The sequence below is a fragment of the Catharus ustulatus genome, chromosome 2, assembly GCF_009819885.2.
Source record: "Catharus ustulatus isolate bCatUst1 chromosome 2, bCatUst1.pri.v2, whole genome shotgun sequence".
Lineage (NCBI taxonomy): Eukaryota > Metazoa > Chordata > Aves > Passeriformes > Turdidae > Catharus > Catharus ustulatus.
This window is the reverse complement of record NC_046222.1, coordinates 83,947,841-83,970,032: the sequence shown is the minus strand read 5'-3', so window position 1 is coordinate 83,970,032 and position 22,192 is coordinate 83,947,841. Positions and strand designations below refer to the sequence as shown.

The following is a 22,192-nucleotide window of genomic DNA, read 5'->3' as shown; positions in this document are numbered from 1 at the left end:
CTTGTCATTTTACCTACAATGATGATAGAAGTTGGTCTTGCTGCTAGAGTTATCTTTAATATAACTTACCTCTAAATTAGTACTGCTGATCTTAAGAAAGTATAATTTGTAAAGTCTCTTGTAATTGCTGATTGTAAAAAAAATGTAATTTTATATCTGGTACTGTGATGCTAAATTTTAGTTGCAGAAAATTCAAGCTAGATTGTAGCCCCATCTTTGCATTAGTTTGCACACTGCAAGGCAGAGCTGCCTTGTTCAGAGCTCTGTCTGAACCTGCTTTACCATCTGACCACTTAACAGAATGCTTGGCAGGGTGAAGGTTTTTCTATGTCTGATTGTACAGGGGCAGCTCTAATGCCTCATCTGTGGAAAGGGTTTTTAATGTGGAATCAATGCAGATACTGAGGAAAGCTACTTGTGCAATTAAGAGGGAAGTAGATGGCCTATGGGAATTTTGAAAAAAAATATAAAGAAGGTGGAATGTCAATTAGCCTGCTCCTGCTGCAGGTTACTGCTGAATTAAAACACAGCTCGATCTTCGAGCTAAGGTTGTTTTCATTCCTGTTAAACCCAGATCAGAGCTTTCTGGGCTGTATCAAGGAAAGGCAACCATCAACATAAGAGACTAGTAATTTTTTAATATTTTTTTTGCAGTGAGAATACATATGTCATTATGCTAATAAACTGTGGCTTGCTGGATTTTGTGAAATAGTTCTGAGGCAATCAGCATGCTTGTCTCTAATTGTCACTTGCACTTCGCCATATGGTGTAGTATGACAAAGTCTGCATTTTGAATATTTTATGTTTTTGGTGTGGATGCAATATACTCCTGTCATCTTTTAAAGAGTAATTTCTGAAATAAGTTAACAATTGTAGGTTTTTTTCCTCAATATACCTGAATTTATTTTGATTTTTTTCTTTTTTCCTGTAGGCAAAACCAAAGCTTATAGAACCAATAGACTATGAAAATGTTATCGTTCAGAGGAAAACACAGATTTTGAATGATCCTCTACGTGAGATGCTACTGTTCCCTTATGATGACTTCCAGGTAATTTAATCTACTCTGTTTTTGTTGGGTTTTTTTTTTTGTTTGTTTGGGGTTGGTTTTTCTTTTTAGGTTTTTAGCAGTAGTAGCCATGAGGTGATAACTTCCTATTTCTTTGTTTCTTAACTCTCTTTAGTTCCAAAAATCCCCACAAATTTGCCATGAGTCCCATTACCCTGTTTGATTTATTCTTTTGGATACAGAAGAAATAGCACAATTTCCTCCTCTGTCCAGGTTATAAGATCTTCTTCTGCAACTCAACAGTTTTACTGCCTTTTGAAGTAGATGATGAGTCACTTGTAGATGTTCCCCCTCCCTTTCCGATGTAGGAAATTATGTGATGTGTGTTTGAAAAACCATCTCCTTTCCTTAATTCTTAAACTGATTTTTTCCCCCATTCTTAATAGTGAAGGACATGAACCTGTTCAAATGCAGTCTGCTACTCTTAGCTGCATCATCCCAGCCAAAACTAGCAAAATTCCCCTTACATAACAGAGTTTCTGACTTGATTAAGCCAGACTTAACCAAGTTTTGTGATAATCTTTTAACCTTTTAACCCTGTTCAGTTTTCCATAGCCATATTTACAGGTTTGAAATCACTAGTCATTATATAGTTGCCAGTATAATTTGAATAATTTTTTTAAAAATGAAGGCATATTTTCTGTGTTTGCCAATCAGCTTTGCATGTGTTTTTTAAAATCCGCTTTCTTAACTTATGGCTGTCACTCAGTGTGTGAGCAGTTCTTGGGTAATCTTGTTATATTTTTTTAAATGACCATGTTTATCTAAATAAATAATTTATTTAAGTACCTTTAAAAAAAAAAATCTACTCATGCAGACATCTGAATAGTCTGTAAATTAATTTTATTCAGCCAAGTAGTTGAAGCTAAGTTTGCTTACCGTGGGGAAAATGGATGATGAGTTGGTATTACATGTTGAATTTTAGTGAATTTTCTCTGGCCTATTAGAGTGTTTACCTGAATGCAGCTGGACTCTCTTTTTAATACAGTCTGGGGGCTTCTTTTTCAGTAATTCTGACATCAATAACTCTTCTTGTAGCTTTCACACTCTGAGCTAAAGAATTTGAGTTTGGGAAGCTACAGTGATTTAGAGACGAGTTTGGACTATGTGTTCACAGCCACATGTGGAAGTTTATAGGATGGAAGAAAGACTTCTTGAAAAGGATATTGTACTGATAGAAGTTTTTGAATATGGAGTCACTCAGGATGGTACTCTACACCAGGTGTTGGCTTTGGGACTGAAGAGCATGAGTAGGCTACACCACCAAAATCTCCTTCTGTAGTATGTCTCTTCAGAATCACAGATCAAGAGAAATCCAGGTTACTTCTGCTGTGTGCTCTTATCTGATCCACTAGTTCACTTACCAGGGTGAACAGCTCTGAATTATCAATGGAGAAGAAACAAACCTATTAGGAATATCCTCAGGTGTTTTGTCTGAGCAGTCTGGGGGTATGGCTGAAGTGTTTAACTGCAGTTCTTATCCTCAGGCCTGTATGAGTGAAGCTGGGTCATAGTTCTCAGTCTCATCCTTCAAAAGAAATGACTGAGTTTTGTCATAAGTTGTAATGTCTTTTGTCATCCTTTGTTTGGATTCTGTCATCGGATTTTCATCAAGGTAGGCATTAAAGAGTGTGTTACATCAGAAGATTTCCTTCAGAGTCTCATTTTATACAAGATTTGTATGAAGCCTGGTTTGTACTATCAAACCGTATTATCAGACTTTTATTTCCTTGGAAGACTTGCTGGCACAAACTGACTCCAAATATTTTTGTTGTACAAAGCTCTTCTGTACTACTTTGATCTATCTAGCTTGTTTTCAACAACACAAAGCATTTAAATCTGTCATTCAATGTATTAAGAAAATATTCCCAAGTCAGAGAATAGAAAATCCTTAAGTGCTTATTTTTATTTAAAAGCTATACCTTTTAACCCTGTTCAGTTTTCCATAGCCATTTTTACAGGTTTGAAATCACTAGTTGTTATATAGTTGCCAGTATAATTTGAGTAATTTTTTAAAAAATGAAGGCATATTTTCTGTGTTTGCCATTCAGCTTTGCATGTGTTTTTTAAAATCCTCTTTCCTAACTTATGGCTGTCACTCAGTGTGTGAGCAGTTCTTGGGTAAACCATGGCTCAAATGTTTGATACTGACCTCATCCCCCTCAAGAAAAATTTAAAATAGTGAGCTAGAGCATTTAGAACTACCTGTAAACACACTTAGAACTGTTTATAGGTGGAAACGCCTACCATTGTCTAGAAACCTGTTCAAGCTATTTCCTTTCAGAACATTCAGTTTTTATCTTTACAAAGTTCTTCCTCACACTTAGATTAAATTGATGACAATCTAAAAAACCCTTGGGAAGGAAGCCCAGCAGAGTTAATTTATAATGACATTAAGAGTAAGACTATTTTGTTCAGCATGGCCCTAAAACTAGCACTTAAAATGGCACAGAAAATACTTATCTTGCTGTACTAGATATCACTTCTAGGATTTTTGGAAGATTACAGAAGAAGCTGCATCTTTTCAAAGAAGCACCACTGATGATGCCACCGTTGAATTTCTGTTAAAGTTTAAATTATTTAGAGAGAAATTGGAAATAAATATTCGTGCTTGATTTGGATTTTTTTCTTTTTCAGGTAATGCAGTCAGATAAATGAAATGTAATTTATTAGGTGTGAGAAGCCAGTATTAAAGGACAACCAATATTAGTTTTTAATCCATATCAGACATGAAAAAGCACAGCAACAGACTTTTTTTTGATCATATATAGCTCTCCTCTCTTCCTCTTCTCCTGATGAACATTATTTGTCAAGTGAGGGAAAGGGCGGGGGGGAAAAACAACACAAAGTGGGAAAATAACTCTTTTTCTCTTCAGGTATGACTGTTCTCTAAACATGCTGTCAGAAACAGCTCTAAGCTCAAATCAATACCAAAGAAACATTTAAGCAAAGATGGAGCAGAAAATGTTTCAGTCGTGGTGAACTCATAAAGTTTGAAGGATTGTTCTTCAGCCAGCTATCTAGTTACAGGAACCTTTCCAGATTTCGACTTAACTGTATCTACCATTGTCCCAAATGTGGTTAGCTGAGCTTATGAAACATGCTTTCTCTCTTTTTATATATGTTTGGTAGCAATTCGTTTACTTTTCAGAAGAACGTTATTTCTGTTCTGCTTTATGCAGAGCTTCAAATCCAAAAAAGTAGGCTTGTAATTTTTTTCTTTTGAGTTTTTTTTTCCCTTCATGCTAATATATCTAAATAAGCAGGATTTGCTTTTCTGTTGTTACTAGAAGTACTCTTAATCAGTAATTTTGTCTCCCTATATTGGGTCTTTTTTAATTTACCACCTGAAGGTTGTTTCAGCTGCTTTTCAAAAGCTCAAACTCTGAGTTTTCTGCACTGAATTCACTTATCAGGTTACTCCCTACCTTGTTCCCAACAAATTTATGGAGGCAGACGTGTTGTCTTTGGAGACGTGTTTAGCTGTTGGCATCACTTCTTAGTGAGTGGGGTGTCTAAACTTTCGTCATGCTTGTAGCCTTCATTTTTAGCTGCATTTTTGTCCTCTTTTTCATAATGGTCCCTATACAATGTGTTTGTTAATTATGATGATAGAATCACTTTTCTGCCACCCATTGGGACATCTATGTTAATGTTCTTGCTACTCTCATTCCCAATACTTCCAGGTTTTTTTGGAGCCTCTTGGTAGGAAGAGCCGTCTCCTTTGTAACAGTGAATATCTATATCCATTGGATACTCTTGTATTCAAGTTTGTGCCTGTTCATGGCTTATTGTAAATTTGTCGCCTGAATTTCGGTAATTTGCTCAATAATGAAATGGCTTCATAACTAAATAGCATTAGTTTAAAATAGTCCACCTTCATGGTGGTGGTGACATTAAAGTCATATACTCAATGACTGCAAAATTGGTGATATTAATGTTAAGCACACAGTGGGTAAATTATTTAAAGCAGTACTAGTGTCTACTTGGCAAAAAGTCACCCTTTAGATAAAGACTTTATTTTTTCTTTCAAAATACCTAACTTTTGAGTACTACCTCAACTTTTAAAGGAAATAATAGAAACCATGGAAGAGTTTGGGTTGGAAGCAACCTTACAGATCATCCTGTTCTAACCCCCTGCCACAAGCAGGAACACCTCCCGCTGGAACAGCTTGCTCAGAGCCCCATCCAACCTGACCTTGAACATCTCCAGGGCTGGGGCATCCACAGCTCATCTGGGCAACCTGTTCCAGTACCTCACCACCAGTAAAGAACTTTTTCCTAATACCTCATCTAAACCTGCTTTCTTTTAGTTTGAATCCATTCCCCTTTGTCCTGTCAAATAATGCAAATGTAGGCTAAATGTGCTTGTAGCAAATAAAATGTGAGTGCATTCCTACCCATGTTAAATTTGTCTTTGCAAAGTTACCACAGTGTTACTTTGAAGGCAGTTTGGTGCTTAGCTTAGGCATCATTTCACCTTTGTTATTTTTGGGTTTGAACCATATGGATTTAACATACTTTCACTTAAAGCTCTTAGCTTTTATTTAATGCAAATTGAGTACTTCTGAAAATAGATGATATGCCAGCTTCACAGATGTAAAACTAAATCCAGGTCATTTTATGAGAAGGCACGCCTTCAGCAGGGGAAAAGGAAAAAAAAATCCAAGTAGTGTCCTCATTTTAGAGAGCAGAAATTAAACTGGTCAAATAACTAATTTTGGGTTTTTCAAAGCAATTTCTCTATTACTTTTTCCCTTTAAAATCTTTTTTGTGTTTTTCCTGAAGTCTTTAGCCAACTGTTCTATTTACTTTGGAAATTACTTTCTAATACAGGTTCTGACACTTCCCATACGAAGGATTTGACACTTCCCATGCAAAGGTTAAGTCACTTCTGACACATGGTTCTTTTAAGGGCAGGATCTTACATGCAGCTTACCATCCTTTCCACTGAGTTTTTTAGAACAATTTCTGTCTCTGCAGCTGGAGCATGAGCCTCTGTGGTTACAAGGCTCACTGGCAAGCACAACCTTGTGGCAGAAAGAACATCCATTGCAACCTGCACGCCTTGTGGACAGGTTCACTATCCATATTCCACCAGGTTTCAGGTAGCAAGTATTCCTTGGTGCACTTGCTGAAATGTTCTTGCTGCTGTGGCCTATTCTGAGACCTCAACAGACCCTAAATCCTGGGACTCAGTCAGAAAGCTGTGTCAGTAGAAGAGTGTTAGCTGTTTGCCTCAGTAAGTGCGTGTGAGTCCTGGCTCGTGTTAAAAGTGGCCTTCCTTAGTTTTGACAGCAGACTAATTGAAAGGGTTTTTTAATTTTCTTTGAGAGTGTGAGACAAACACTTTGTGGTTCCTGATGCTGCCATAAATCAAATGATCACTCAAACCCAGAGAGTTGAAAAAACAGTTCATCCAATGTAGTTGTGAAGAGTTTGTTGAGAAGACAATCCTTTTTTCCTAATTTTTCCTTTGCGAATATAACATGTATTTATGTGCATGCTTGCTTTTAAAATATTGTGGTGCTGCTTAAGTGATTATTTTTAGGAATTTACTCTACATCACAGTGCCTCACTCATTGCATTTCCTAGCTGTTTGATGCACTACTGCTGCTGATGGATGTGCTGACAAGGAGACACATGCATTAAGACAATTACTAACATGAACAAAATTGGCAAGTCAGATTCTTCTGTTTTGTCACCAATATTGATGCAGTACTAAGATAAAACTTTTATGTGTGAACAATTAGAAAAAAGCCCTTACTATTATATTGATAGTTGTGTAACAGGGTAACAGCAGCAGATGTTGTAAAAGTATGTTTAGCAAATTCAATTTTACTAAATTATGCTACAGTGTTAAAATTTGTTTGATGAGTTCATGGGTTTCCCATGAAAAGTGCCTGGTAAGATGCCACCTTAGTCTCTGGTTTGTCTTAAAATAATATTTTTTAGGAAATCACAGTATAAAAGTATGCTTGTAGAATATATATATAAATACTACATGTAATATTTATATATTATATGAAATATAAATAATTTCTCATCAAATATCAGACTATTTCTTTGGAATAGTACCTAGAAATTCTGGTCTTAAGGTAGTTTATTACTCTTAATAGAAGTTTTTATTTCCATAGCTTGTGAAAACAAATACTTAATATGATTTGAAGATATTTCTAGAATTAAGAAAACTTCATTTTTAAAAACTGTTAGCATATAAATGTATATCTTCTTGCAGATTGTTTTTTGTTTTTTAACTGTAGTTTGCAAAACTTCTTGGTACCATAAAATATTTTAGGGTTTGTGGTATTGGGTTTTAATACCTCCCACCTCTCCCACCCAAGGAGTTAGCATTGTCAGTTTTAGTGCGCTAGACTACTTGAATGAGTTGACCGTGACTATGGATTTATTTTTTTTTCCCTTTCAATCTTTACTGTAATTGAATATTTGTACTTAAATACTCTCCCCAGTTAAAGGAGTGAGGCTTTGGTAATGACCAAGATAATCAATCACCTTATGGATCAGACTCTCAACAGAGATAAGTTAAAGTAATGTACTTATGCACCCTTTTTTTTTAACATAACGTGGAGTTTTTTCTTGTTGCGTTTTTATCTGATCCTTCCTGGATGTGTGGAGTCCTGTAACTAACAGGTGAGGGACAGCAGGGCCTGGCTGTGTAAACTCTTGTTCACCTTTGGTGGCCTAAGTGATGAGATTCCTTTCCACACAATGCAAAACCAAGTTCTGTTGCTGTGTGGTTACTTTCATTTGTGGTCCAGAAGATTTTGTTAGGTTTTCATGTTTTTCACTTTACAAATGTGAGGTATCCTAAAGCTTACTTCAGCACAGGTCTGAGAAGCAGAATTTCATGGTCACAGAGAGGTGTCCTGCTCTCTGGCAGCCTTTCCTGTGCCTCTCTGAGTTCTGGCATAGGGTACGAGTAAGTTCTGACTTGGTAGGCTGAAGTATGCATATACTTCTGTCATCTACACCTGCTCTCTAAACCTGCAGTTAAACAGTGCTAGTCTCTTTTTTTTTTTTTTTTGTCACTTGAGATCTGCAATTGAATTACTCTTTTATTTTGGTATTGTTCTCTTACCTTCCTTGAATAATAGTTTTTATGTGTAGTAATAATGCTACCTTAATGTCTGTCTTCAAAATGTTGGAGCTATGTTGTCATGGTGGAATTATTTTTTTTTCTAGTATTTTCTTCTGCGTATTGAAAATATAGTGGGAAAAAAAACTATGGCATCTATTTCTTACTGATTCTGATCTTGCCCTTATTGTGAAAGAAGGAGCATGTTGCTTGAATGAAAGCAAATTCTCACTAATTGGCTATTCTGAAACATCACGTTCATAGGATGTTTTCTGCTGAGCTTTTCTTCATTATAGTGGTGTAACTGAGTGTGGCTGTAATGTGTCATCTGCCCTTTAATTGCAAGTTTCATTAATTGCTTTTGTTGTTTATCAGACAGCATTACTGCAGCGGCAGAGTCGATACATTCGTTCAACAGTTCCTGAAAATGCAGAGAAAGAAGCTCAGAGCCTGTTTGTAACTGAGGTAATACTGAAGTTGCATGTGACTATGTACAATAACAATATTATACCTGAGTTGTTTTTCTTCTTCATCTAACGTTTAAAACAAACAGAAAAATAAGCCCTGGGAAAAGAATTAAATATTTATTGCCACTTACTTGTCAATTATTTCAAGGCAAAAATTCTAGGAAAACCCAGTATTTTTTCCACTGGTACCTGGAAAAGAAGTTTTACAGGATAGCTTTTAATTATTTTGTTTGCATCATTGGCTTTTGCAGATGGTTCTCCCCCACCTTCATTATGCTTTAGGCTTTTCCAGATGAACGTGGGTGATTTCAGTACATAATGTTGGATCCACTAGTAAATCTGGAATGAATCATTGTGACTTATTCTTTCTGATAAAGTCTCACACCAGCCATTCTTACTTTGTTCATGATAATCTTGTACAGATTGCTGGAACAGAGGTATTCAGAACTGTAACACTTGTGGAGGGCAAAATTCATCATGACTGTTAAACTTGTATGCTCCATGTAGGGTAGGAGGAACATCCTCAACCCTAAAGTTTCTCAGAACTGTTTACCTATGTTGGCATTCCTTTGGTTTTGTGTGGTTGGTCTTCATTTATTGTCTTGTTGAAGCCTTTAAGGAATTAAACGTTCAATTGTTTTTCCTTCTTTTTGGTATTATCTACTGGTTTTCTACTGATATGCTTTAAACTGGTATTTTAATATCTGAAACAAGTCTGTTGTAACTCCAATAAAACTGAAGGAGCGTCAGATAGCTGAATCTACATCAAAGTGATTTATCCACACTGCAACATACCCTTAATATGTAACCTAAACATTTCTGAAATAAATTTGAAGAGGATAGACAAGAGGAGGGAGGGGTGTTAGCGGTAATTCATGAAGTTTAATGAGTTTCTGCTGGAACAATTGCTTGGCAAGTATTAAACTTGTGTTTTGAAATATAAAGAAAATATTTACGATTTATTGGATGCTGTGTTTGTGTATATGTAGGTTTCTTGTGTAACATAAAATTTTGCATTGAATGGTTTCTGTCAACAGATTTTGTCAGTTTTATGTTACTTAGTTCAAAGCCAAGATAAATCAGTACTTTTATGTTGTAACAATATGGGTGGAGTAAAATGGTATTTCCTGTGATCTAGATCAGAACTTAATGACATAATTGCTTTTCAACCACTGCAAGCATACTGTTTAAATTTAAGTATTCATTTAATTGCACTGGAGGTATAAATTACAGAAAAAGTATGTTTTTGGCTTTCTGTATCAGTATGTGCACAATTGAATACTCTGTTTTAATAAGGTGTCCATTTTTGTGCTGAGTTGTCTAAGGGCTCAGTCATGTTTTCAGTTTCAGATGAGTTTTGTCCTAAAGGCTTGGCCATGTTTTCAGCTGCAACAAAAGGCTGGTTTAACTTTTTGGATGACTGAAGATGGTTAATCCAGATGCTGAGTGCATTCACCATTTTCTGGTTTTATTAAATACATGTCTAGCAGATGATAACATTCAATTGAAGCTTGTTCCAAAAAGCTATATTGCATTAGACTATTGCAAAAAAAGGAAGCTTACAGAATTTTCAGAGATTGATATGTAACTATAATAATTCATAAATAGACGTATCTTAAGAGGATTTCTTGTGCTGTGTCCATTTAATGCTTTTAATCCTCTTCCAACTAATATTGATACATGGTTTTCATTTAAACAGTGCATCAAAACCTATAATTCAGACTGGCATATTGTTAACTATAGATATGAAGATTACTCAGGAGAGTTTCGACAGCTTCCAAAGTAAGTATGTTATTTAGTTTATTTAGTGGTATGATAAATTGAAATTGTGAAGGAACTTTGCATTTAATATAGACTTATTCATTAGAGAAGTATTTAAATATGTGCAATATGTAATCTGAAATAGCCTATATCCATGTTTAATGGTCAGTAGAGATGATGAAGACTTGCTGGATGGAATTGATAAAAACTTGAATGTATAATACCATGTTAAATAATTTTCTGGGAAGGTACTGTACTAACATTGCCTTGTTAACAGACAAGTCAAAACAAGACATTGTATCATTGACAATGTGAATTTAAGTATGATAACTAAAACAGGCTAATGTTTAGATGAACCTAAGATGGTAATATCCTGTTTTCATTGCTTCAAAGGCAGCTTTTGGAACTCCCTTAGGAGCTTGGGGAGTAGAACTGAACTGAGATGGTTAGAGCAGGTTTTCACAGGATGATTCAATGTAAAAGCCTAACTGACATCTGCTACAAACTTTCTAAACCATCTGCTAGAGAAATGTTTTTCCACTTTTTTAAAATTTTCTAGGAGGAGTATGGAGATTAGAACCTTAATTCAGAATGTCTGAGAGTAGCTAAATGCTCTGAATACCCCAACTCTGGAAGATCTGTGTCTTCCCTAACTGCTCTCCTGCATCTATCAGCTAAGAAATAGTTACCTTGCCCTGTGGAAAGTTCTGATCTACTCACAGGTTTTGTACAAGTCAGTACATAGTTTTCACTTGCCCTGAACAGAAACCACAGTAGGAATTTTAAAAAGTGTGTTGTCCTGCGAGGAGCCAGGGGTTACAGGTATGAATTCTTACTCCTAAGATATTAGGAGTAAGTGAATGAGAAGGCATTTTTTCTCTTCAGTTACACATTAGCACAGTAGCAAGCAAGACAAAAAGGGACATGGCAGCCAGATGTACAAATGAGGAAAATTGCTTTCTAAGAAATAGAATTAATGAAAAATGCATGCTTTTATTTAGTTTTTCTTGGGCTTTTTCCTCTTCAGTAGGAAAACAACATGTTGGTTTTTGCATCAATAAAATATGTAACTAATCGCAAAATTCCTAGTACTTCAGTAGCTTTTTCTTTTGTAGTAAAGGGACAAAGCCAGACAAGCTTCCTGTTCATTTATATGAAGTGGATGAAGAAGCAGATAAAGATGAGGTGAGTTAATAGCAATTCCTTACTTTCTCTTGTTTTCATTAAAGAATGTTGGGTGTGTAGAGGTTATGAATTCGGTTAAGTGTTGATGTCAGTACATGAAAACAGAGATTAGCTTGAACCACCTTATTGGGAAACAGATTAGTTATTTTTCCTGTCTCCTTTCAAATAGTCTTGTTCTCTGGAAATCTGTCAGGTGAGTTAGAAAAAGTTTTGACAGATAATAAAATTGATGTTTTAGTACTTGGTGACATATAATCCTTCAACTGTCATAAAATCTGTTTGATACTGTGTCTAGGTAGACAGGTTTCCAGAGAGAAGTGTTTCCTGCAGTTTAATCATGGGATTGAGTAAAATCATAGGTGAATCTGTTCCAGCACAACAATACCACACACACTTCAGCATACATGACAGTATATTGTGAGCTAAAATCAATTCATCACAAATTTGAGTACAGGATAAGACTTGGAGAGCTGTCATGGAAACAAAAGCTTAGGAAATTGACTGAAACTCCAAGATATTTACTCTTGTGTCATGAACTTAGGGAAAGGAGAGATGTATAGCATCAAGCTATTTTCAAGTATATTTCAAATGCCAAAGACTTTTTCAGCAACTGCCTCTGTTATTTTTGTGATATATTTCTTTTTTAACACACCATGTTGCAAGATACGTTTTTAAATGCCACTATTACCTTTTCTTACAGGTACTTGAATGCTTACATCTCAAACAAGAATTAAAATAATTTTTCTCTTGTGTTTTTTACCTCTTGACAATTACTTTGCTTCTAAATTCCTGGTACTCTGAACTGCTGCATATGAAATGAAAGGATTAAATGTGAAGATGTTGTTTGGGGGATTCATCTGAGTAGATAGATTTGCAATCATAGAGTCCCAGGCTGTCATTTATCCAGCACTGCTATTAATCTGCACTGTGATATTTGGACAAATATCACATCTGTATGCAAATATACATCTGTATCCAAAACTTCTTATTTGTAGGATGGGAATATATTATACTGACATTTAAAAGACTTGACATTATTTGCTGTGATAGTATTTCTGACAACAAAAGAGTTTTAGAAAACAGAGAATTACACACTAAAAAATTAAATAGATATATGATTGACTATAATTCTTACCAGGAAATACATTATGAGTAGACATGGTTAAACACTGAAAAACTATAATTTGGCTATTAGCAGGTAGTATGTGTTTTACCAGGAAGTGTAAGTGAAGAGGACTGCCTGTGTCCTGTAAGAATAGGCAGGAGCAGGGTGTCTCTTTCAGAAGTACAATCACTGCAGGAGAGGTCTGCTGCTTTTTGAGGAACTTGGAAAATAAACACAAGAAAAAGACATGCTAGGAGGGAAAGGGAAGTTAGTGGGACAATAGAGTGGGGGGGGACCATAGGTTCTTTCATCAAGGGAAGACTTAATGGAAGAGGTGTTTCTTTCAGACATTAATATCTTTCTATGCCAAAAAGTACAGATGTAAACCTTAGATTGAAAGTTGTTTGGTCTTTTTATTTCACTTTTGTTTGTCTTTGAAGAAAGCTGATTTATTAAGAGAATGATAGCAAAGAAAAAGCTACAAATGATTAAAAATTGGAGGAAAACCTGATAAAGATTAGTTTAAACATGGATCATTAAAAAGGAGAAAATTACCTATCCAGAACTAATTTGGGCCATCAGGTTGATGTTTACAAATGGAATTTTTCAATCTGGTGTGGGATCAAGATAGGGGATTGTTTTTGTTGAAACAGTTGGTGTTGAAGTAAACTTTGGAGCCGAGTTTGTGGGAAAGATCACTTTAAAAAGTGCAGCACAGTGTGCAGCAGTTATGATAAAAGTGAGGAAATTACCTTACCGGTTGGAAACAGGAAGTATGTTTTCAGTGTAAGAGTTGTGTGTTAACAACTGGATCCCTGATTCCTTTGTATTAACAGATGGTCAGCTGGAAAGATTCAGTAGCTTTTTGGCTCTGTAGGCAGGAATTCTGCCTGATAGAAAGACATGGTGTGACTAGAGAGACCCGAATGACACTCAGTTTTATTGCTAGAAAACAGCATGCAGCTCAGCAGAGTTGGGAAATTGTGCACCTCAGAGACTGGGAACTGGAGTCTTAATAGAGCTAAATCTTAATTTTTGTTAATGCAGGTAATGAATGAATTTTAGTCACATGAGGTGATCCTATGCATGGTTTGTGCAATTAAAGAAAAGCATCGGTTGTTTTGTGCCAAGTTTTGGTAATAACTTATCATCTATTCATCACCTTACACTTGTAAAGGTGATTTAAACCCACCTTTTCCTTGGGGATAACTCACACCAGGGGAGGGGAAGAGTCATATAGAGTCATATTTGGAAACACAGTATTTTAAGTTTTGTCTGTATTCTTGTACAAGAAAAATAATTATCTAGGTAGTAGAAGAGCAGTGGAGTCTAATGACTTGAAAATAAGAAAAAAGGATGGCTGTGCTGTGACAGTGAGAGTCTTTGGGACAAATGAAAATTTACTGAGTATTTCTGGTCTGTGCCTTTGGGCTGTTATATCAGATGCTCTGATAGTTGATGACCATGTCATCCTTACTGGGCCTAACTTCAATAGTACCAAGCTGACTATAAATTTTTAAAGATGAGATTGATGCATCTTTTGCCTTCTGTTCACAGTTTTTGAAGTTCACATGTGCATATGCTTATTAGTATGCAAGCTACACAGACTAAATAAACTGTAAATAAATTACCTAGTAACTTTTTACAGAATGTTCCTTGATTCACTTCCAGAAACAAATTCCTGTTATTCCAAGATTTGGTTTAGTGTTCATTTGTTGAACTATTGACTCTCTCCTCCTTAAATAATCACATTTTGTTGCATGTTTTCTTAACAGCCAAAAAAAGGAATTAGAAAATGTACTTGAGGCACTCAAGGATGTTTTGTGATTTTTGTTTTCAGCTGGATGCTCAGATAATTTTGAATGTTTCAATAAAAACTTACCAGGAGTAATTCTCCTCTAGATAGATCAAAGTCCTCCTATATGTCTAATTCATTAATAGTTCTGTTTCAACATCAACTGGAAACCTTGGTAATGCAGCTTCATAGTACTCTAAAAGATTACTTGGAACTGGTAACTTAATATTTGTTCTGTGGCAGTTGTAAATCATCTTTTTGATCTGTTTTGATGGAAGAGTGCTGCTTTTTGGTAGTTGTTAACATTCTAAGGTTTTTGATGCAGCCATTCAGTTCCCTCCACTGGCAGATGGATGTGGTGTACAGGCAGTGGGTGTAATGTGTGATGCTTGCATTGGATCTGCTGTTTGTTAACTTGCCTAGCTGCCAAGTTCAGTCTTGTTCCTTCTGCAAAGCTTTGATTCTGATCTGTGGAAGGGCAGATCCAATACAAGAATTAATTCTCTATAAATTCTTAAGAAGGTCATGTCTTTGAAGTACTGCATGCTAAGCAAAATGGTTTGAGAAATCTTGATTGAAGTTTTGCATAAGCATGTGTTTGCATTGTTCTTTTTGGTAATAGAAATTGGTAAAAATTCTTACACTCTGTGTAAAAGCTACAAGGTAAATGTAAGTAAATGTTTTAAGTTTTGACTGTTTGCTTATTCCCCTGTTTCATTGGCATTTGTCTTGACTAACATTTAGCTATCTATAGGCTGGATCATCCTGTTCTCTGTAGATAAAGCTAGTAGAAGTGGCCAGATTACATATTAAAAGTTAGATGAGGTCAATCTCATCCCAGGTCTTTAAATAAAATAATGGAAAAGCTATAGAATTCAGCAGGGACTTATGGTACATTATTATTATGTTATGAACATAGTTATTCCAACTTCTAAAATGAATTTTGAAAATATTGGTAAATGCTGCATGGATTGTGATGCAAAAGTTTACCTTTTAATTTTTCTTCTTTTTTTTCTTTCTTCCTTTCCCCATATTTCTTTCTTCATCTCCAGGATGCAGCATCTCTTGGGTCTCAGAAGGGTGGAATAACAAAACAAGGATGGCTGTACAAAGGGAACATGAACAGTGCAATCAGTGTGACAATGAGAGTAAGTTTAAGAATATCTTGAATATGACAAAAATATTAAATATCCCTGTGCCTTGGAGAGGGTCAGTTTGTGGTATGTGGTATAGTTCTAAAAAAAAATTGCATGCAAAGAAAGAGGGAAGCTTATATATACTTCATATATCTGAAACCTTGCTATTATTTTATCATATGTAAATCATAAAAAAAAAACCCCTAGAAAAATCTAGGGGGAGTTAAATTTTCCTAACTGTGCCCTGGTGTGAATTTAGTGGCAAAGGGACTGTGTAGTATGGGGGAGGGGGGGTGAGGAGGTGGGGTGTGTTGGTTTGTATTACTGTATTTTATATAAAACTGTAGTTTTAAAATTTATCTCTTTAAGAGTCAGTTTTAAATACCTTTCAATAGGTCAAAGATACTGTCAAATGATATAGTACAATCCTGCTGCAGGTATCATAAGTTAATTTTTTTAAATTAATGATTTCTGTTTTCTGCAGATACTGATTGTTATCTATAAATAAAAGCTTTTTTTTCTATTGCCCACTCTGTGAATAGCACTTATGAGTATATAATATGAATAGTGTTGTCACTGTTCTTCTTCCCTCCTTTCTTTTCACTAGTCTTTTAAAAGAAGATTTTTCCACTTAATCCAGCTTGGTGATGGATCCTATAATCTCAATTTCTACAAAGATGAAAAAATATCGAAAGAACCTAAAGGATCAATATTTCTAGATTCGTGCATGGGGGTGGTTCAGGTAATTATAATTATTCTGCCTGTTTGCTAATTAATTCTGCATTTATTAGCCAGTAAAATTTTATTTAAGATCTAGATTAGTGTTGTTGAATTTAGATAAGTACCTATTATGCAGAGGAATAAATAGACAAACTGCAACTTGCTAAAGCAGTGAACAAGATTTCAAAGGGCAGGAGACTGAATTTTTGAAATCTTTCTGAAAAGAACATAAATTACTAGTTTGTGTCAAGTATTTAGCAAACCAAATTCTAAGGCAAATGCACAAAGAACCCCAAACTTGGCAAAGTAATGACAGCATAAAATTGAAGTTTATTTCAGTTAGATTTTGTGCTTGCATGAGCTGTAAAATGTTTTTCATAACTTCTTGTGTGGGATTTTTGTTGCGGGAATTGTATTGAATTCAAACACCCTTCCAGATGCTTTCGTTTGACCTTTATGGTGTTACTTTTCTGTGCTTTTCTTTATTTTGAAAAGTTAAGAGCTTTGGTAAAATGTTTGTCAGTAGCAAGTGCCAAAGAAAAGATGATTTTTCTTTTTTTTTGTGATTCTGCTATGTATTTATAGTACAGCATGTAACTATTCTGTTAGGCACAGCATACCTGGAAAAACCCCATGGGTCTTAGGAGGTTTTTTAACTTCTACAGAAATAGGCGAAGTTTAATAAAAATGTATTGCTTAAATAATGTTTTTGTAGCATAAAGTTCTTTGAAGATTTACACAAGAGGTAAAACAGCTTTACAGAGGATTCGCTGCCCCCAAAATATTGTAGTATTGTGTTTTGGATGCACATTTAATAGGTAACTCCTATGAATATCTTATAACTGTAGTAAATTTTATCATATTGCAAGTTCTATATATAATTTTCCAGGAATTATTTTGCCTTAGTGATACAATTCTGACCAACTCCACTGAAATGGATTTAATTTGTGTTTTTAAGACAAGCCAACAAACATAAACGTGGTTCCTAAACACGGCTGTAGTCTCACATACAAATACTGATGGTGGGTGCAAAGAGGACAGAGCCAGGCTCTGCTCAGTGACACCCAGTGACAGGGCTGGAGGCAGCAGGCACAGCCTGAACCACAGGGGGGTCCCTCTGAACATCAGGGAACACTTTTTCACTGTGAGGGTGACCAAGCACTGGCACAGGCTACCAAGAGAGGTTGTGGAGTCTTCATCCTTGAAGATCCTCAAAAGGTCCTTGGACACAATCCTGTGCTAAATGACTCTGATTGGCTGTGCTTGAGGAGGGAGTGTTGGATGAAATGACGACCAGAGGCCCCTTTTAACCTCTAACCATTCCATCATTTTGGGATTTAAAACCTGAAAATCTCTTTTCCTCATACATACTTTCATACTGTTCCACGCTTTCTGTTCTGTCAGTTCAATCCAATTAACCTCAAGTTTCCTCAGACTCTGCCAGAAGCTTGCTTTTTAAAACAAACAATGTTTCTTTTGTTCTTCTGCAAGTAGGGCTGGTACAGTCATCTTAAGTAAAACTGTCCTTTGGATGCTTTAAAATGTATAGTTGACTGTGCCTCTAATGCTATACTGTATTGTACAGTACCCCCAGTGTTCATCTTGGCACCTGGTCTTCAAAACTGCATGTAGAAATTTGAGACTAGTTATGATTTAGCATCAGGTGCAAAATCAAAACCGATTAATGCTCACTTCCAGGAAGCCAGGTAGAATTCAGTGGCTAGAATATAGGGGTTTGGAAATAACTGTTTTCTTCACTTGAATTTTTAATGGGGGGCAAGTAAATGCTGATTTAAACTATCAAATATTGTACATAACATCGCTATTGCAGATATGTAGTTTCATTATCTTGTATTATGTCCTGTATCCTTTCTGGCTGACCTTATTGTTTTACTGTTACTTACTGTTGGTGTTGAATTAGCATTTAAAAAATAATATGGGAAAAAGTGATATCTACACAGTAGAAATTGCACTTCCATTTAACAGAAGAGGAAAGCAAAGGAAAATATCTGTAAGGATCCCAGCCATATCACTTTGAAATAGTCTGACACGGAACTCATAGAAATGGTTTTTGTTAGGTAGTTATGCTTACAAACTTTTGTTCTCAGAATGAAACTACTTGTTTCAGAGTCATTATTTTTAGTGAGGGGAGATAAGTTCCTATTGCATTGCTGTAACACTTTTCTGGTTTGTGTTCAGTGCATTTGCTTCCTTATTTTTTCAAAGACAGTAGATGCCCGAGAGAAAAATACTGGCTTAATTAATAGATGTGCAGTAAGACCAGAATATGTTTCTTCATCAGACCTTGTATCAAGAGAAATGCTGAATTTGTGCAGTAGAGGGATTTTTATTTGGTTGGGGTTTTTGGTTTGAGTGTTTTTCTTTTGTTCCCCAGACTTAAGTAAAGAGACTGGAATTCCTGGAATTCTGTTTGGTGTTTTTGGATTTGGTTTTGTTTTGTTGGGGTTTTTGTTTTAATACTAAATTATATAGAGACTTTTCTGATCAGAGATGTGGAGTGCATAATATAGGCAGTGTATGTATTCACACATCCAACCATATGTACAGATATAGCTGCTCTAATTCAGAGTTTTGTGAAAGCTGAGATCTGTGACATCTACCACCTGTGTATAAGGTTTTATACTGTGAAATGTAGAGGTTACTTTTCTCAGGATTTTTCATTTATTTCAGCACTGATTCCAACTGATAAGATTACCTTGGGTCTCCAGTCCACACTTTTGTTGGTATGCTTGACAGAAGCAATTTTGGTAGAAAGCTGACTGTTTTGTCAACAAGTAGTTAGTCTGTTAATTAAAGAATCTGAGATACAGTGAAACTAATATGTAGTTTGGCATTTAATTTAACTTATACAAAAAATCTCCCAGCCATTAAGTCTGTCATACTGTTTATTCTAATATTTATCTAATGCATTTTCAATTTGTAAAACTAAACTGATGATAATATAGAAGTTTCATTTAAGACTTCTGAATTCATTCCCAGAAATATGAGTCAGGCTGAGTAGCATTTGAAACACTGGTTTAATATGTGCAGAGAAGGATGAAAGAAATGGTTGAGGAAAAAAGGAGGAACTGACTACCTACTTTATGTATATCTATATGACTAACAATATGAGGGCATTTGGGGTTGATGTTGGTTATAATTTTATCTCCAGTATAAAATCCCAGTCTGCAAACAGGTGTCACTCAAATATAATAGCGTTTTGTGCTTTTTGTTCCCTTTTTTTTTTTTAGTAGACCTTAGTTAGCTTCATTTTTTAGGTGACCTGAATACATTAAGAATTGATATTTTGAAACTGGATTTTTTTTGTTTTTTTATAAAATGACTGAAAGCAGAATGATGACTGAAAACTGGAAGACAGGCTGTTCTCTTTCCTACTTGCATTTGTTGCAGTGCTACAAATAACTTCAAAAGATCAGATGTCAGAGAGCAAGAAGTGTCATGATACATATTTTCAAAATATCAAACTGTATTTTTTGTACAGAATATCTGAAATATGTGTAACTTCCTTTGATGGTGGTTAGACAGTATGTGAAGTGCTACACAGGTCTTTTATTTTCTTATAGAACAATAAAGTCAGACGTTTCGCATTTGAGCTCAAGATGCAAGACAAGAGTAGTTTCCTTTTAGCTGCAGACAGTGAACTTGAAATGGAGGAGTGGATAAACACTCTGAACAAAATCCTTCAGCTTAACTTTGAGGCTGCAATGCAAGAAAAAAGAAATGGCGAGTCCCACGAAGGTAAGCAGGGTTTTAGCAAGCTAATGTTACGCGACCATGTCTTCTTACATGCATTTTGGAAACAAAGGCTTTGATGTGGCTAATTTTTTTTTTCCTTTGGTCATAAAAACTACAGGCCTTTTTACTGTCCACTTCAACTGGTGAGCATTTTGACCTTTTGGGCATTAAAACAGTACTATTCTGTATTGATTCCAGTTGAGTCAAGTCTAGAAGATAATTTTGAGACTGATTAAGTCTAGAAAAGTGGAACCCAAAATGTAAAATCAAGACTGAGGCAGTTTAAGGAATAAAAGAAACTCAGGATGGAGTTGTTTTGAGATGTATAAAATGCTACTGAAAGTGAAATAATCTGTTCTGTGGTTACTGTAGGTAGAAATCATAGTTACAGTGCGGGGCTTAAATTTAAATATAATTCCCTTGACCACAAATATTTCCTGCAAGTATTGAAATAGACTGCTTGGGTGTAGAATCCTTTCTGTTGGAGCCCTTTAAGAATAGGTAAGACAGGTATCTGTAAGGAATGCAATGTATGTCACCAGTGTTTCAGTGACAAAAGGAGGGTGTAGATGTCCTCTCATTCGCTTTTCTTCTTGAATGTGGATGAGGAAGGAAACTGGTGTGAAACCAACAATTGTATGCATATCCAGAAGAACCTGGATGATATTATAGAAGGTTGGTTTTTTGGAGATAATAGAAAGTACCAAAAGGGTTTATTAGAGCTTAAAATGAGATATCATGGTATTCAAAGACTGTCAGAATTTATTGTGACATTTGTAACAAAAGCAAATCTTAAAAGGAGAAGCATCCAGCTCTGGGAAAGACATTTTTTTCTGTGGTCCTTAGTTGACCTTAGCACTGCAAGATGTTTATAGCTAACTGAATGGCTGCTTTGTAAACCCAGTAACTGTTGTTGAGTAGAGCTGGGAACTAATGAACAGAGAGAACTTGTTTTGAAATCAAGTTACAATGCTTTGTGGAAAGAGTAATGTAAAGTTTGTGCACTGAGTGACTGCTTGCCCCATGCAGATGTCAAAATTAAAATTAAGGATGTGTTCTGGTACTTTAATGATTTTTGTAACCAGTTACATCTTTGGAGAAATCACTGTATCAAAATGACGCAGTTGTCCACAACCTATTTATGTTAACAGTTGTCATTTTTGGGGGGGTAGGAGATTAAAAAAGATGAAGTTCTTTTGCTATGGAGTTTTGTGAGCACTTTTGCAATTTTGGTATTTGTTTTAAAATGAGGTTTTATAATTTCAGATGATGAACAAAGCAAACTGGAAAGCTCATCAAGTAGTTTTGATAACTACTATCCTGAAATTGCCAAGGTAATATATATTGTAAATGTCAACTTGGGATATAAAGTACTAAACATAAGGTTAGCCTCATGAACTTTCAGTAAAGGTAAGGCATTGGCTTGTAGCTTCCAGTCAGTTTGTGGTGCTTGGAAAGCTTAGAAGCTCTTTTGTGAATAGGTGTGGTTATTTAGCTTCTTTTTCTGCTTTTGAAAGGAGACAAGACACTGTCTTGAAGTTTCCTATCTAAATCTTAATATGCTGTTTAATTACAGCATGTCTTATTATTGTATTATTTTATTAATTCATTATATTTTGTATTGATTTGTTGCATTCAGGTAAGTGTTAAAGTGTCCCTGTAGAAATCTACTTACACTGAAGTCAAGTTTTATTTTTAAACATAAAAATTCAGAGCAGCTTAATGAGGCACTGATGAAGTGAATGTATTTTAAGATGTTTGTGTTTATAATGCACTGGCAGGTCCATGGATGCTTCCTGTGTTGCCATGGTTCTGGCTTTTCAATTTTTTCTTAGAGAAGTGTGATAGGAACAAGCATGGAATAAAACAACCAAATAGAAAATCACAGTAACTCTTCCTCAGCCCACTTGCAGACTTTATTTCAGTTAAATCAGTGAGTTGTGTGTTGCAGTTGGTTTTGTGAGTTTTGAAAGGGAGAAATTTTTGTTAAATCACCCAAGAACTGAAAATGGTGACCTTTTTTATTGAAGCTGTAGAATCCCAAGTCCTTTCTGTGACTTCCTTGCTCTTTTTTTCTGTGTGGAGCAGCCTGGAGTATTGAAACT

General features: G+C 35.4%; 1 protein-coding gene across 12 annotated transcripts in view; it reads left to right on the top strand.

Moving 5' to 3' along the window:
• Positions 1 to 22,192, top strand: part of DOCK9 (dedicator of cytokinesis 9) — a 97,670-nt gene that overhangs the window by 20,736 nt on the left and 54,742 nt on the right. For all 12 annotated transcript variants that reach the window (XM_033051687.2, XM_033051689.2, XM_033051686.2 and 9 more), the window contains exons 2-9: positions 932 to 1,048; positions 8,538 to 8,627; positions 10,329 to 10,411; positions 11,506 to 11,575; positions 15,528 to 15,623; positions 16,219 to 16,353; positions 19,916 to 20,090; positions 21,354 to 21,421. In XM_033051687.2, coding sequence (XP_032907578.1) covers positions 932 to 1,048; positions 8,538 to 8,627; positions 10,329 to 10,411; positions 11,506 to 11,575; positions 15,528 to 15,623; positions 16,219 to 16,353; positions 19,916 to 20,090; positions 21,354 to 21,421 — 834 coding nt within the window. The remainder of the gene's footprint in view (positions 1 to 931; positions 1,049 to 8,537; positions 8,628 to 10,328; positions 10,412 to 11,505; positions 11,576 to 15,527; positions 15,624 to 16,218; positions 16,354 to 19,915; positions 20,091 to 21,353; positions 21,422 to 22,192) is intronic.